General features: G+C 57.0%; 1 protein-coding gene across 3 annotated transcripts in view; it reads right to left on the bottom strand.

Moving 5' to 3' along the window:
- Window positions 1-15,345, bottom strand: part of COL27A1 (collagen type XXVII alpha 1 chain) — a 135,992-nt gene that overhangs the window by 29,163 nt on the left and 91,484 nt on the right. For all 3 annotated transcript variants that reach the window (XM_078061643.1, XM_036121912.2, XM_036121913.2), the window contains exons 28-36: window positions 15,217-15,270; window positions 9,903-9,956; window positions 9,330-9,374; window positions 9,204-9,248; window positions 8,876-8,929; window positions 7,811-7,864; window positions 6,874-6,927; window positions 5,493-5,546; window positions 3,811-3,864 (exon numbers count right to left, since the gene is read on the bottom strand). In XM_078061643.1, coding sequence (XP_077917769.1) covers window positions 3,811-3,864; window positions 5,493-5,546; window positions 6,874-6,927; window positions 7,811-7,864; window positions 8,876-8,929; window positions 9,204-9,248; window positions 9,330-9,374; window positions 9,903-9,956; window positions 15,217-15,270 — 468 coding nt within the window. The remainder of the gene's footprint in view (window positions 1-3,810; window positions 3,865-5,492; window positions 5,547-6,873; window positions 6,928-7,810; window positions 7,865-8,875; window positions 8,930-9,203; window positions 9,249-9,329; window positions 9,375-9,902; window positions 9,957-15,216; window positions 15,271-15,345) is intronic.

The following is a 15,345-nucleotide window of genomic DNA, read 5'->3' as shown; positions in this document are numbered from 1 at the left end:
GAGCCACCAAAAGGGTCAGGGTGTCATGGCCTGGCTGGTGCAGGAAATACCCCCGACATGGTACTCGGGCCAGGGAGAAACTTGCTCAGAGGCAACGCAGAACCCTGACTACTCCCACCCCCTGGAGTTCACAGGAAGGGAGCAGCTTTGTGAGACTCAGGCTCTTTCTCCCCAACACTGATACCCGGGGAGGACAAAAGTCTTAAGACGCTGAAGGAAATTTTAAAAAAGGAAAACAATTCACCCAATCCTGCCTCTCAGAACCAACTCCATTTTTCTGAGTTGCATTTTCAACCCTTGCTTACATGAAAACAGCTTACAATAATAATAATAAGGCAGAGATCACAGTTTCTGTTGCCCTGTACCAGGCTCCGAGCAGTGGGACAGCCAATCCAAAGCAAAGAAGCTAGTTAGCAGTACAAGAAGCTTTAAAGACATAATCCAACTGTACTGCTTGGTTCCATCCTGCGGTCAGTCTCTATTGCCAACACCATCTCCATTGCTGTCTGCTCTGCATGGCTCTCATTCTCGCCTGCGGCAGAGCACTTCCTCTGTCCAGTGGACGGCAGTTAACACTGACACAGCACCTGCCACATCCAGGCCACATCCTGGCAGGCTGGGCTGAGCCAGGCTGCGGGCAGAGCAGGGGTGAGGGGGGCGGCATGGGCAGTGGCCACAGAGGAACAGGGTGGCGCCTGTCAGAAGGTCACCTCCATCGGGGCTGGCGGGCCCAGCAGGGCTCGTGGCCAGTCTGCAAGTGGCTGAGCTGGGACCGTTCAGAGAGACCCGTGGGAAAGGGGATGAAGTCATGGACAGGAGGAAGGGCTGGGCAGGGGAGCAGGCTGGGAGAAGGGGAGCGTGTCTCTGCCAGTTCTGTTTCCCAGCACCACACTTTACAAGGAGTGCTGATAAACTGGTGTGGGTCCAGGAGAAAGATCAGGGTGCAGAGGGCATGAAGCTGGAGCCTGGGCTCTGGGCATAGGAGGCTGGTGCAGGGGCCTCTTGGGGTGGTTTCTAGCTCAGCTAGGGGGCGGGGGGAGACTCCCCAGTGAAGAGGGGTCCAGAGATGGCATGGATAAGAGAGGGACACTCCAAGCTGAGGTGTGGGCCAGCGCAGAGCAGATCTGGGCACCAGGAGAGGGTCAGACAGGTTGGTGTGTAAGATCCCTCCCCACTGAGATTCTCGGACGCCGAGCATAGCCTGGCAGGGAGATGGGGTGCTGCCCTGATGACCCTTCTGCATACCCCGGTCCAGGATCCCCCTTCCGCCTTGTCATCCCTGGCCACCTGCTTTCCTCCCTCCGAGGCAGGCAGCCTGTTCCAGGTGGCTGGGCTGGTTTTCAGAGAGAAGTCCCAGCCTGGCACCTCAGGGGCTCCGGCTCCAGGGACCACCCAGACCCCCCACAGCCTGGGGTAGTGAACTTGTGGATCCCCTACAGAATGGTCTCTGGTGGGTCCTGGAGAATCCTAGAGTCCCCCGGACATCTGCCAATGCTCAGAAGAGCCTTACAAGTTGTCTAGCTCAAACTTCTTGATCTATAGATGGGGAAACTGAGGCCCAGAGAGAGCAAGAGACTTCCCAACCACACATGGAAGTCAGTGGCAGAACATGCGTGAGACCCTAGGGTTCTGGTGCCTTTGGATTCCAAGGTTCTCTGTGCAGGGGACAATACCTCCCTTACTCCTGGGGTTATGTTGCTTAAATTCGAATCTTGCTGCCACCTCTCAATGGCTGCGTGACCCTCGGCAAGTTTCCTCATTTGTAAAATAAGCAGCAAAGGGTTACTATGGGGATTGGAAGAGCTAATCCATTTAAGTAGCTTAACAGCGTGTCTGGCACGTGAGTTCTGGATAAAGGTTAGTCTTCCTAGGAGTAACCACCACCATCACCACCACCATCTGCTGGGTGTCGGCAAACTCAACAGAGATCATCAGCAGAAAAGCACTCTAAAGACTATTACATGCTGTGTGTGTCCGAGAGGTGGTTTTCACCATGAAGGTGATTCTTGGACAAACACCATGAAGAAAGCGGACGGTCTCCTGGGATTCACGAGGACCAGAAAAGATGCTGGACATCTGCAGCAACTACTCTGGCCCAAGGTCTAGGGTAGAACTGGCTTTGAAGGGAGTGAAAGAGGAGGAAGCAGCCAGCACCAGGAGCCATGCTGAGAGAGCAGGAAAGACGGCATTGAGACACCCATGCCTCGAAGCCCCCGCTCCTGTCACACCTCAGCACGGTTCGGAGGAGAAGAAAGGTGGCTGACCAGAAATGGAAGAGGCCCCCACACCGTGACTCAGTTTCCCCATCTGTCCAGTGGGGACAGGAATGAATCTAGCTCACAGGGTGGCTGGGAGGATTACACGGGTTCATTCACATAAAGCTCTTAAGGCAGGTGGTGTGAGCGCATGGTGAGTATGCAGAGCACCTTAGCCAGAATGTTCTTCAGTGTCACTGAAGTTCAAGCAGGTGTTGGGCAAAGGGTGTGGAGGGTCTGTCAAATGCTCTGGGTCTCCCCAGCCAGGACCAGTTGTACCCTAGGATGCAGCCGAGCTGGAGAGGAGAGGAGGCAGATGGATGGCGACAGGGGGCGCTCACGGCCTTGCAAGAAAAACCCGGGGCAGATGGGGAGCCAGCCAGGAGCCTGTCCCGGAGGCATCCTGGTAGATGGGGAAACCCGGAACCCAGGGCAGCTATGGGGATGGGGCAGTGGGGGGGGGGGTCTGGGGATTGGGGAATTGAGGGCTGCTTATCTGAGGTCACATGGAAAGTAAATGGGTGACAGAGGGAATTCTGGGATGTGGCCCTTGGGTCCCTGGGCTGAGGAGCTGACTCAGTGTGACAGGTCAGTCCTGGGGAGAGCCCACCTAGTACTGTGCCAGGGCTGGGCCCGGGCTGGCAGCCAGGGACAGGCCTGGGCTAGACGTGAAGCTAGTAAGTCGGAGAGCGACGCCCGCTGGCCCCAGGGTTCAGGGGAGCCCTGGCGCCCGTGGAAGGTGCCAGCATCTGTGGCTGACAGAGGACTCTACAGGATGCCACAGGGCAGAGTTAGGCCTACATGCTGCGGTGCCAGTGAGCCCTGGGTTTGAATTTTGGATTCTCCACTCACAGCCATAGACTCTGGATGAGTGCACCTCTGCCTCCTTCTGAGCCTCAGTCTCCCCACTTTAGGATGGGTGCCTGGTGTAGAGAGGCAGCCAAGGCTTGGGTCCTGGCTGTGCCAATTACTAGCTATGTGTCCTTGGGCAAGTTGCTTAACCTCTCTGCGTCTCGGTTTCCTCATTTAAGGATAGAACTTACCCCATAGCATTAATTGATGTGTTACATAACACAAAGGGCTTAGCATAGTACCTGATATATACATGACTAATGCACCATAAATAGTGGCTTACAGGTCATGGGTGGTGATTATTATTTTCCTGATCTTTTAGGATATTTGGAAGATAACAGATATCAAAGCTGCTGGCTCTGAGTCTAGCACAGAGCAGGGGTGTTCAGGTACTACCCTTAACCAAGAGAAGCTGTAGTTTTGAGGAGAAGGGTAGCAGTGAGGAGTGGAAGGTGGGATGGCTCCTAGTCCCATCTGAGCAGGGCAAGAGGCAGTGGTGGGCAGGGGGTGGGCGGTGGGGGGTGGGGCGGGTGCTGGACAGGCTACTTGCAATAGGAGCCAGAGGTCTGCTCTCGGAGCTTGATGGGAACACAGTGCTTCCAGGAGAAAGCTTAGGTCTTGGACAGGAGGGGAGTGGTGGCAGAGGTAGAAGGTAGTTCCAGAACATCCCCCTCCCCAGACCCTACAGCAGCAGGACACTTACCTTCAGCCCATCAGGTCCTGCAGGACCACTGTCACCCTCGAGGCCTGGCTCTCCCTGGAAAGGGTGGTGGGGAAAGATGAGGAGACATTCCCAGGGAAGGGGGTCGGGTGGGGGTCACATGAGATCACGAGTTACAAAGTGTCCAAGTTGGTTGGTTGGTTGGAAACACTGCTGCCCAGTGGTTGAGAAAGGCTCTGATATCATAGAGACCTCAGTTCCCACTCTGGGCTTCCTGTTCACGGGCAGTACGACCACAAGCAAACTACCTCGCCCCCACGGGCAGCTGTTTGCTCATCGGAAAATTGGGCTGATACCACTTCCTTTAAGGGTGCCTGGAAGGCACAGTGTAAGCACCCCACAGATGGCAGCCATTCGATGTATTATTTCTGGAACTGGAGTGAGCTCCCATGAAACTCCTTGTGGAATCCCATTTCTCAGATGAGGAAAGTGAGGCCAGCCTTAAGACTTTTTGGCCAGCAAGCTTGGGAATGATACCAAGACCCCGAATCCCCATCTGACCCTCAGCTAGGTTCTCTGCTTGCAGTCCCAGCTCCAGAGATGCCCCTGGATGTCTCCGTTCTCAAATTGGCCGTCAAATTAGTTTGTGACTCTCTTGGCTTTCAGAGTTCATGGCTGTCCAGCACCTGAGCCCAAAGGGGCCTCAGAGGTCATCAGAGGCAGGGGTGGCAAAGGCATGACAGGTGTGGAGACCCCACGCTTCTCGTGCCTGTGGCAGATGTCACTAATGTATCCACTAGAAGGTGGCTCCATACGAACAAGGCCTTCTGTTACTCACTGCTCTGTTCCCAGTGCTTTGAGAGAAGGGCCTGGCACAGAGTGGGCCTCAAGTGAGTGCTCGTCGTTCTCTCTCCTACTGTGCCTCAGAATCCTTCTTAATGCGGCACTCTAGAAAACTACGGATCAGTCTTCGTTGACACACAAGATTTACCATCTCAGGGGTTCGGGCTGCACACACATCCTGCCTTGCCCTGTGGTCTTTCTTGCAACTCTGGGCAGGGAAAGCACGAAGCATTGGAAAAACAGGACTGATAAGAAATGAAGGGCACTTGGGCTGTCCCTGGTGCCCCCAGGAACTGAGGCCCAGGCTAACTCCCCCTCCCCCTTAGACCCCACCTTCTGTACCTGGCAGGTGCTACAGGATGCCTGCTCTGTACTCCTCCCCAGGACGCCTGCAGGCCATATTCAGGCAGAGACTGTATCAACTGGGCACGGAGCATAGAGAGGTGGACAGAGAGGCATCCCAAAGCTTCTCAAAGACAAGCTTTGTGGGTTTCTTTTAGAAAAGGGGAAGATAACCTTCCATGGAACAGTTTCCCGGGATGATAACAGGCGTTTTTCAAAAGTCAAAGTGCATCCAAGTAAGTCAGGAACCACTGCCTTGGCTGCAGGCCTTCTCAGAGCCTTGAAAATGCTACTACTAATGTGGAAGAGGGAACACGGAGCATGCAGTGAGTCTCAAACACTTTGACCACAGGATCCTTTTCTTCCAAGAGTGCCTCTGCATTGTGGAAATGCTGGCTCACCCAGAGAGACAGGATGAGGCTGCAGGAATTCATAGTCTCTTTCTCCCTGAGGCTCAGGGAGGTTGAGTAAAGCCCTTCCCCCAGACCCAAGTGCCCCTCAGGTGGCTTTCCAGGAAGAATGAATTTGCTTCGACTTACCCGCTGCCCAATGAGGCCCTGCTCCCCAGGGGTGCCCAGAGGCCCAAGGTCACCCTAGGAGAAGCCAAACACAAGTCCATGGGGGTGGGTAGGGCCAGTCCCAGCCCTTGCCTCACCTTCCTGTCCTCACCGGCTCTGATTTGGGCGGAGAGCTGGGAAGCCCCTCCTTCCCAAGGACCAAAGCAACCCTGTAAAATGCCAACCAGAGCCCCTGTTCCAGGCCAGCCCTGGCCGTGTCGGGGCCGCGCGAACACCACCACCATCGAGCTCATGTTTACACGGCGCTGCTCTAAGGGCCTCTCGATTTCACACTGAAACCTCACAACAACCCTGCCAGAGAAGGGATCTTCTTTTACAAATGGAGAAACCAAGGGACCACGCACGGGGGTTACGTCACTAGCCCAAGCCCATGAGGCTAAGAAGGGACAGATTCAGGATCCAAACCTGGGTAGTTTGGCTCCAGGGAGGATCAGATGCAGGGATGGCAACTCTGTGGCTGACCACCTTCTTTACTCTCCCTGAGAGCCTTGGAGAGAAACCCAAAGGAGGAAGAGGCCCTAAATGAGCCAGAATAAATGTCATCTGCCCCCCAAAAGATCACCATGTGGGGGTTTCTAAACTAGTCTCCCTCTGTGCTGACGTCCAGGGCGGGGGGGGGGGTGGTACCGGGAGGAGGAGGAGCACTGAGCCCCCAGCCCTGCCCCAACCAGGAGGATCCCATTTCTGTCTGTTTTATATATGGGGTAGTTTTCTGCATTGTTGGAGCAAAGGTTTCTGGATCTAAGCGAACAACTGAAGTCCCAGGGCTGGTCCAAGTCCCTCTGAATGGCAGGGAGGCTCATGCACTGCTGGGGAGGGGGTGTCTGCCTCTAGTCCCACAGACCCGGGTGGCTCCCCCAGGCCCTGCCTAGCAAGGCCATCAGGCTGCCAGTGTCGCTTGTCAGCTCCGGGGCCTGCATAGGGAGCTGCATCCTCTTCCACAGCAGAGCGGGGGGGGGGGGGGGGGGGGAGAGGGGCGGGGGCGCGGGGGGGCTCTCCCCAGAACCCAGGCATCAATGGGCGCCTGTTTCCCCGCAGGTAATGAGGGGCTCGGGGGCTGAAATGCAGATGGTATCTCAGGAGGCCAGGAGATGTGGCTGCCCGGGCGTGGGGCAGGTGCCAGGGAAAACATCGCTGGGCAGGGGGCAGGGGCGGGGGGCGGGGGCTCCAGGCCGGCTGGGTCCGCCACTGTGGCCATAGCCAGGACCCGCTCCCCAGCCAGGAACACAGAGAACTCATTATCCCCACACAAGAAAGGCCCGTTTCTCTTCCGTGGGGAGGACGTGGCCGCCAGCTGGGAGCTGGTTTCAACAAGTCAATTTTCTCTTTCATCCTGCCTTACCTTCATCCCGGCTTCCCCAGGAAGACCCGGTTCTCCTACCGCACCGGGCGGTCCCTGCAAGAAAATGCCATTGGTCCCTCCTACAGCAAGAGCTGGCTTCGATTGTAAGGGAGGAGATAACAGGCAGGCCCAGAGAGGGCAAGGAATGTGCCTGAGGTCACACAGCAGGAGAGACACAGAGTTGGGAGCAGGCTACGGCCTTCTTGGAGCTTGGAGCTGGGACCACAGGGAGGGTGGTGGTTGGGCCCACGGTGCCGAGCCTTGGGGCTGCTCAGAGGCTGCTGGAGCCTTCTCCTTCCCCACGAGTGTGGTTTACCACATTAAGAGCCCCTTGGCCAGCACAGGGAGGAAAATAGCATGATTCACATAACAACAGGGGAGGAAGCCAACCAAGGCTGTATTCAGGGCAGACAGATCCCTGTGCTTTACTCCAAAGCTGAGCCAGGATGACAAGGGTGGGAAGGGGTTCGAGTTATCACCATCAGCATGGCTACAGCCCCTGCACAAACCCTGCAGCTCAGCTTTCTCCTCTGGATAAGGCAGAGGTGCCGGAGGTCCCTCTAGAGCTCCTCGCTGCACGCCCTCAAAAGGGCTGGTTCTGCAGTCAAACCTCGGTGCCGAGGGGAAGTCCCAGCAGGGGTTGTGGTGGGGGCACTGCTGCTTCCCGTGGTCCCGCAAAAGAGGCACCGCCAACCCGCCTGAGGGTCCTGGCACCCCGGCGTGCCATGCGCTGCCCCTGGGACAGGGAACCCAGCTCCTCGCCCTATGCCATTAGGGTGGATCTGCCCTCCCACCAGGGGGGTCTACCCTTCGGTTTCTGCAGGACACAGGACACAGCACACAGCCAGGCCTGGGACCCCTGTGTGGAGGAGGGCTGCGAGGGGCTGATACCTCCCCGGCAACACCACGGGACAAACGAGGGGCCCTCAGTGCTCACCTTGGGTCCCATCTCTCCCGGAGGGCCAAGTGGCCCCTGGGGTCCCTGAGGGCCCTGTAAGACAGGCAGACACACACAGTTTTGAGAAGGCAGCCTGGGCCCTCTCTGGGGCCTGAGGCCCAATAATGCAGTCTGGAGGGGGCAGGTAAGGGAGAGGATCCCCAGAACCTGGAATTCTGCGGCCATGCCCCCCACCTGCCATGCCAAGGACCCGCTGTCTGCAGCTCCCTCCTCACCACCGGTCTCCTGCCACCCCCTCAAGCCATCTGCGCTCTCTCCTGTTCCTCTCCCTCAAACCTGGGGGGGGCCCTTCCCCACTCAGAAACCTTCCAGCTCTTCTAAGAAGCCTCGATCACTCTTCTCCCTCAGTCTGAATGCCCTTCCACCTGGGATCCACCTCTGGAAACCCCCACCCGGCTCCTGGTCAATTCACTGTTCAAAACGGTGTCTCCTTGGGCCTAAAGATGTGGGACTCTAGCGCGGCCCCAGGGGGCAGGAGCCTCCTGTCCTCCCCCTGCCCCATGCAGGGATCCCTCCTCCTATACCCCTCGAGGCTGTCCTCTCCTGTCCCGCTCCAGCGGTACCACTCCACTGCCTCCTCAAGGGGCACCCTGACCCTTGGGCCGTCCCCCAAAACCATCCTTCCAGGGAGCCTCCTGAAGGGTTATCTTGGTCTCAAACCCCTCACTGGCTCCTGTCCGGACCCTGCAATTCCCATCCTCCCTCCCTTGGAGACCTGAATACTCTGTTCCCTCAGCTTATACATTTCCTCGTTTCATCTTTACAACAGGATAGCATGGTAAGGACAATTATTCCCATTTACTTGTAAGAAAACTAGGCTGGAGGGCAAGCAAGCTTAGACTCCAACCCAGAGCTCGCGAGCTCCCTGGCCAGTGCCCTCTCTACCCCCTCCCCCCAGGCCTGTCCCATTAGGGTAGCAGAGCCCTGGCCCTGGCCCTCTCCAACCTCCTTCTTGGCTGACCACGTGCCACACTCCCAGGCGGTGGCCCATCTGAGACCAGCCTGCCAGGAGCAAAGAGACAAAAGAGGGAGGAGAGCACTTACCGGTTCTCCTGGGAGGCCCTTGGTGCCTGGGGGGCCTGAGGGACCCGGGATGCCCTGCGGAGAAGAACAGAGGTGACCTTAGTCCCTCCATGGCCTCCTTCACCCTGCCCAGAAGACTTCGCAGTGTGTGAGGGTGTCACTCCCACCCTCTGCCATGTGACCGATGGGGAGACTGAGTCTCAGGGGAAAGAGGCAGGCTAGAGGGTCTTCAGTGCACAGAGTGGGCAGCCAGAACCTTTGTGGTTTCCACAGCAGGGTGGGAACCTGGTAACATGGCTCTTATCTCCCAGCAGAGCCCCACGGAATTCCCAGAACTGATGCTACTTACAGGGAAGCCTCGCATGCCCGAGTGCCCGCGCTCACCAGCTGCACCCTGCAAGCACATGTGGGCTCATTAGAGGCGCGTCTCGCCAAGCAGGGAGCAGGGAGGGGCTGGCAGCCTTGGCTGACATACCTGCTGCCCAGGCTGGCCCGGTCTGCCCTGCGGTCCTGAAGGGCCCTGCAGGAAGCAAAGCATGTGAGGGTGGGAGAGGGTGCTCAGGAGGACCCTTCACGGCACAGGATCCGCACTCCATGGGAGCTGGAAGGAACCTGTGTCATCACCAGACCCACCCCTCTCCCCATTGTGCAAGTGGGGAAACTGAGGCCTGGCAAGGGGAGTAGCTGGCCGTAGTCATCATCTGCTCTGGAGAACCAAGGACCCCTCGCTCCTGCTGGGAGTAGAAGCAATCTCGGCTCCCAGGGGCTCTGGAGGGGCTAGGGGCCCCAGGGGAGGGGCCAGAGGGCACCTGAGGTTCCCTCCCACCCTCTCTTACTCTTGCCTCCTCTGGCTCCCTCTTATTCACTGCTCCCTCTCTCTGTGCTCTTTCTCCCCTGCCCACAGGCTCAGGCTCCAGGGTCAGGAGGAATGGCCCACGAGCTCCCTGCTGCCACCAGGGGCTGGCACTGAGGAAGGTGTGAGCCTTGGTTCCCAGATTCCTGACCCAGCGTGGGAGGCGTGAGGAAGGGCAGGCCCTGGGGTTGGTACCTTCAGGCCCCTGGACCCCTGCTCCCCGGCTGGTCCATCTGGTCCTCGGGGGCCCTGGAATAGGAAAAAGGGACTAGCACAGTGGACAGCAGGGGTCTCCCTTGGGCTGGGAACCAGGAGGGCAGGGCTGCCCAGAGCCCAGGGCCTCTCCCAGCACAAGCCTGGGGCTCTCTTCTCCCACTGCAGGCACACCCCCACCCTGAGGCGGGTCACCCATGCGCAGCATGCCTGCTGAGATGGCAAGGCACCGAGGGACTCCGCTAGAGGCCCTGTCGTTCTGGAATAGGGCTGGTGGTGCACGAACGACCCTGTTTAAAGAGACCTCAGAGGTCAGGCAGCCAATGCACTTCAGAGTTGTCGGGCAGGCTGAGGGCCGGACACATGTGGCCAGGTCCCCACAGTCAGCCCCTCAGACTCGGCTGCTGCATCCTCTTCCCCGAGCACATGTGGGTCAGAAACGGGTGTCTGAACCACAACCCTTGGGGGACACTGACAGCGAAGGACCCGGGAGGGTCTGCATATGGCTAGGTGTGCGGAGCAGCCTCCTCCAGCCAGATGTGCGAGTCAGTCTGGCCCTGCTCACAGAGGGAAGAGCTGACATGTGGAGGGGCAAGAATGGGGCAGGGGTCAGGCAGCCGTTCCGTGGAGCCCTAGACAGCAGTCTTATTCCTTTGAAAGCTGGGAGCCCCACCCCTCCACCCCTTGAGGCAGGCCCTTCCCCCACTGCACAGATGGGAACACTAAGGCCCAGTCAAAGAAGTGACTTGTCTAAGGTCCCTTAGCACATTAGCAGGTGCATCCCCTCCAGGGTTCTACCCACTGGCCCATGTGACCCCCTTACGGGGACTCCCACAGAGACACAGATGAGATGGGGTCCTCTGGAAAAAGCCCCCTGTAGAGAACAGTGTGGTGTTTGTCCTGCAGGGGACCAGAGAGGTCATGTGGGGGAGACGAAGAAGGTCTTCTGCAGAAGGCTGGCCCACCCTGGCCTGGGAGTGTGGGGCCAGCCACAAAAGGGGACTGGGGAACGTATGTGCGGGTGGCAAGGAGTGGGATGAGGGACGAGAAAAACAGCATGAAGAAATCATTTAAAAATTAAGGAAACTTTCAATTAATAATTGAGCCAGAAAAAGCAACAATTCCTTTTATCAGCTACCTGGGGCTCCCACAGCCTTAAATAGTGCCTCATGGATTGAATAAGCCCAGGACAGGTGACCTTGCTGAGCCTCAGTTATCTTGTCTCTGAAATGGGGATGAGAACCTCTCCCTCAAGGCAGGAGGTATTGCACACAGGCAGTTCAGCACCTGGCCTCTAATAAGTGCTCAGGGATAGCTGGCTCTGCCAGAGGAGGCATCAGGCTCCCCAGGGCCAGGGACACAGAGGAATGGCCTGGAAGATCTGGATTCAGTCCCTTCCTCAGAACAGGCAGCTTAGAGCAAGCTACAGAGAACCAGCTGAGAGTTTCCAAAGATCCAATACAACATATGATTAGAAGCTGCAGGTGCTAGTCCTTGTTCTGCTGCTGGATTGCTGTGTGGCCCCAGGCAAGCCCCTTCCCCTCTCTGGGCCCCTCTCTCTCAGATGGACACTGTCAGACCATGTGTTAGACTTTCCGCCCCTGATTCATGGACAGGTGCCTGGTGGAGATGGAGCCAGACTGAGGTGGGGACATCCCAGGTCTTAGGAGCTGGGACAGAGACTGAGCTGATGGGTAGACATCTGGGCCCTCCTGAGAAATGGCTTCTGGCCCCTGGCCTCTGTCTCTAGTTGAGCCATAAACCTCCCTGGAAAGGGATTCCTCTGGGACTGCAGTGGAGGCCCAGAAGTGTTGACGGTTTGGTGTGAATCACACGGCACCCTATTCATCCCCGGAATCCAAGCCTTTCTGAGAGAAAGTTTATGTGATCTGTAATAATAGTAGTAGCAACGGCCGCAGCAGCAATGATACCAAAAGCTATTATCCTCATCTTGCCATAAGGAAACAGCCTATGGTCACACAGCTAGGAAGTGGAGAAGCCAGAATTTAAACCCAACTCAGCCAGATGCCCATTTCTTTCCACTACGACCTGTCACTGCCTATCAGTGTGGGAGTGAGCTCCCCATCATGAGGGTGTGCAAGTCAGGGCCCAGAGAAGCCCGCCATGAAGGCTCTGCCCTGGAGCAGGATGTTGGAGAAGACAATGTCTAAAGCCTCTAGTACCTGGGAGATTGTGATCCCTTGGGAGACCAGAGAGCTCAGGGGGAAGCCAGCACTGCTTAGGGGAAATTGGGCCACAGCCTTTGCTGTCTGGAGGGAGGAGTAGGCAACGGAGCCCCAGCCACCCTCGCTCCCTGGCTCCCCAGGGCAGGGACAGGAGCGGGGCAGCCGCACATGCTAACCCTTGCTCTGGGCCACTCTGCAGCTCGTCCTGTGTCCCGAGGGCCCCCCGTCCTCTTCCTCCCTTCTCCAAGTGAACACAGGCCAGCCAGCTCTGCTGGAGGCAGGCCCGGGTTTCCATCAGAACCATATGTCTGTTCTCTAATAGCCAGTCCCCAGGAAGATGCTCGCGGTCAAAGCTGGGGCTACCTTTCAGCCAGGCTGGGACAGAAAATCTGGTCAATTGTAGCTCTTGTGACAAAGGGATGGATGATCAAAGGGAGGTGCTCACCATGTGCAAGGCACGTGCCAAGGGATTCAATCCCATGGCCAACCAGAGAAGTCAGTTCTGTGGCTCACCCTTTTTACGGAGGAAAACTAGAGGCCCAGAGAGATGCAGTCAGTTGCTCAAGGTCAAAGAGGAAGAGCCACGATTCGAGGCCAGGTCTGCTGAGCTCTTAGCCCCATTCATGGGAGCAGAGTCCAGTGTCAGGCACGTGTATCTCAGAATCCCCGCGACTCCTTCAAAGTGGTTGGTGGAGGGAGAGAGTGGAGTCTCCCAAGAAACGGGGCTTTTAGACATTGTCTCCTCCAACACCCTGTCCTAGGCCAGAACCTTCATGGCAGGCTTCTCTAGTCCCTGACTTGCACACCCCCTCGGATGGGGCGCTCACTCCCACACTGATAAGCAGTGAATTGTGGTGGGGGTGAAAAAAAAAATGGGCATCCAGCTGATGTGAGTTCAACCTCCTCCTAATGTCATCCGCTAAGTCTTAGAGAAGTTAAGAAACTGGCCTGAGGTCCCAGAACTGGTAACTGGGAAGGCTGAGATTTGTCTCTGTCAGACCCCAGAGCCCCCCCTCTTTCAACAGAGGCCTGTGGATCCAGACCCTGTCAGCAGTTCTACCAGGAGCCGAGGGCCTGAGGCCCCATCTTGTCCCCTCTTGCACATCGGCAGAGACGCAGGCAGGGCCCTGTACCTTACCCATGGCACATATGGGGAAACTGAGGCTCAGAGGGTGGCAAGGTCTTGCTAAGATCACTTGGCAAGCCAGTTGTTACATGGGGGCCTGCCCAGAATTGAGCTCTTTTGCAGGCATGATGGGTGCCCCTCTACGTAACCCCCCTGCGAAGTGGCCAATGGTGGACTATTAGGCCGGGGACCCAGGGCGCCGATCCCACAGGTTTTGCATTCCTGCCAAACCCAGCAGGGGGGAGGAGCTCATGTTCCCAACACTTCCCTCCCAGCCCTGGAGACTTTTGATGTGGTTGGGAGCCTGGGTTTCCTCAAGCAGGACATACATTCTTGGAGCCACCACTGGGAAGGGGTGCTAGAGACAGCTGGAGGAAGCTCGGTGAGTTGAGGACCTGAATCTCCAGCTAATCTGGCTTCCTGGGGCAGGAGGCCATGTGCACAGGGTCAAGATGGAACTGGCTGCCAATGGGCCTGGGTCCACTTGCAGAGACCCAGGACATGGCAGTGGGAGGGGCCCTGCTGGGCCAGAGGAATGCCTCCTAATCCCCCCCTCTCCCAGGCTGACTGCTAGCCATCTGGTTTGGGGAAAAATTTAAAACCACTTGAAATTCAGCCAAGAGGAGACTAATCACAGATTCCCCGTATGGAGCTTGGATATCAGGCCTGGGCTGTCGGCTCTACCTGTGCCATCGGGGTTCCCTTCTACAAGGCTGCCTATCCCAGCACCCATACATCAGCTGGGGGCAAAAAAACCACTCCATCAGCCCTCCCTGCACGACTGAAAATGAGACTACATTCACTGTGCAAGAGAGACAGATTCCCTGGGTTCAAATCCCAGCTCTGCCACTTTCTAACTGTGCAACCTGAGACAACTGACTTAACCTCTCAGTGCCTTAGTTTCCTGGTGTGTAAAATGGAACGAAGCCTAGCACCTTCTTTATAGAGTAGTGTTGAAGACCGAATGAGTTAATATATGTGATAGCACCTGACACATAGTAAGTACCAGTGATCACCTCTGGCGCTTGTGCTCAGGCCAGCCCTTGTTTAAAATCCTCCATGGCTCCCCACTACCCTGGGAACACAGTCCATAGGCCTAACTGTGGTTTGTGGACTTGCCACCTGCTAATTCTTGGTCTCATCCCTCTCCCCTGCCCCTCTGGGGAGCCAGTGGAGACCCCTAAACATGCCACACCTTCTCTCACCTTAGGGCTTTCCCTTGCCTGGAACCTGGCACCAGCTCCAGTACCCTCCTCTCCCTGAAGCCCTGAAGCATGCTCTGATACCCTGTCCAGGCTCCCAAGCTGCTTGTGCTTCACCATCTATGTGCCTATGACCCGATACTATCTCTTTGACCTACTTGATTGAGCCATGAAGGCAGGCAGGGGTCATGCCTCTCCCACCCTCCCGTGGTATCTACAGAGACTCCTACAGTGGCCGGCACATAGTCTGTGCTAAATAAATGGTGGTGGAATGAATGAATGAACAAATGAATGGACAAAACGCTGGTACCACAGACCCTGTCTGTACCCATGGGATGGCAAAGCCTGGTGTTCAGAAATGGGCTGGAAAAGGGGGCGCCTGGGTGGCTCAGTCGTTAAGCGTCTGCCTTCGGCTCAGGTCATGATCCCAGGGTCCTGGGATCGAGCCCCGCATCGGGCTCCCTGCTCCGCGGGAAGCCTGTTTCTCCCTCTCCCTCTCCCCCTGCTTGTGATCCTGCTCTCACTGTGTCTCTCTCTGTCAAATAAATAAATAAAATCTTTAAAAAAAAAAAAAAGAAAAGAAAAAAGAAACGGGCTGGAAAAGACGAGCTGGAAAGGGGGTGCCAGGCTGACAGCCAGGCCCGGCATGAGTCTGGAAACCCTGCCTGATGCCGTGAAAGTCACAGGTCTCAGGGTTGGGCAGGGGGCAAGGAGCAGGAGGTAGTCTCCCTGTCAGGTGGCCCCTGCCAGTGCCAGCCTCCCGGGGGCTGGGCCCCACTTACCCGGCGTCCCTTTGCTCCCCTCACGCCTGGTAGGCCTCGAGATCCTGGAGGACCCTGTGGGGATGAGAAAGAGTTTGGAGAAGCCCCCTTTCTGGTAGCAAGGGCAACAGGGATGGCTAGGAGTGTGGG

This window comes from Halichoerus grypus, chromosome 14 (assembly GCF_964656455.1).
Source record: "Halichoerus grypus chromosome 14, mHalGry1.hap1.1, whole genome shotgun sequence".
Classification (NCBI taxonomy): domain Eukaryota; kingdom Metazoa; phylum Chordata; class Mammalia; order Carnivora; family Phocidae; genus Halichoerus; species Halichoerus grypus.
The sequence above is the reverse complement of the archived record's forward strand: the minus strand, read 5'-3'. Positions and strand labels throughout refer to the sequence as shown.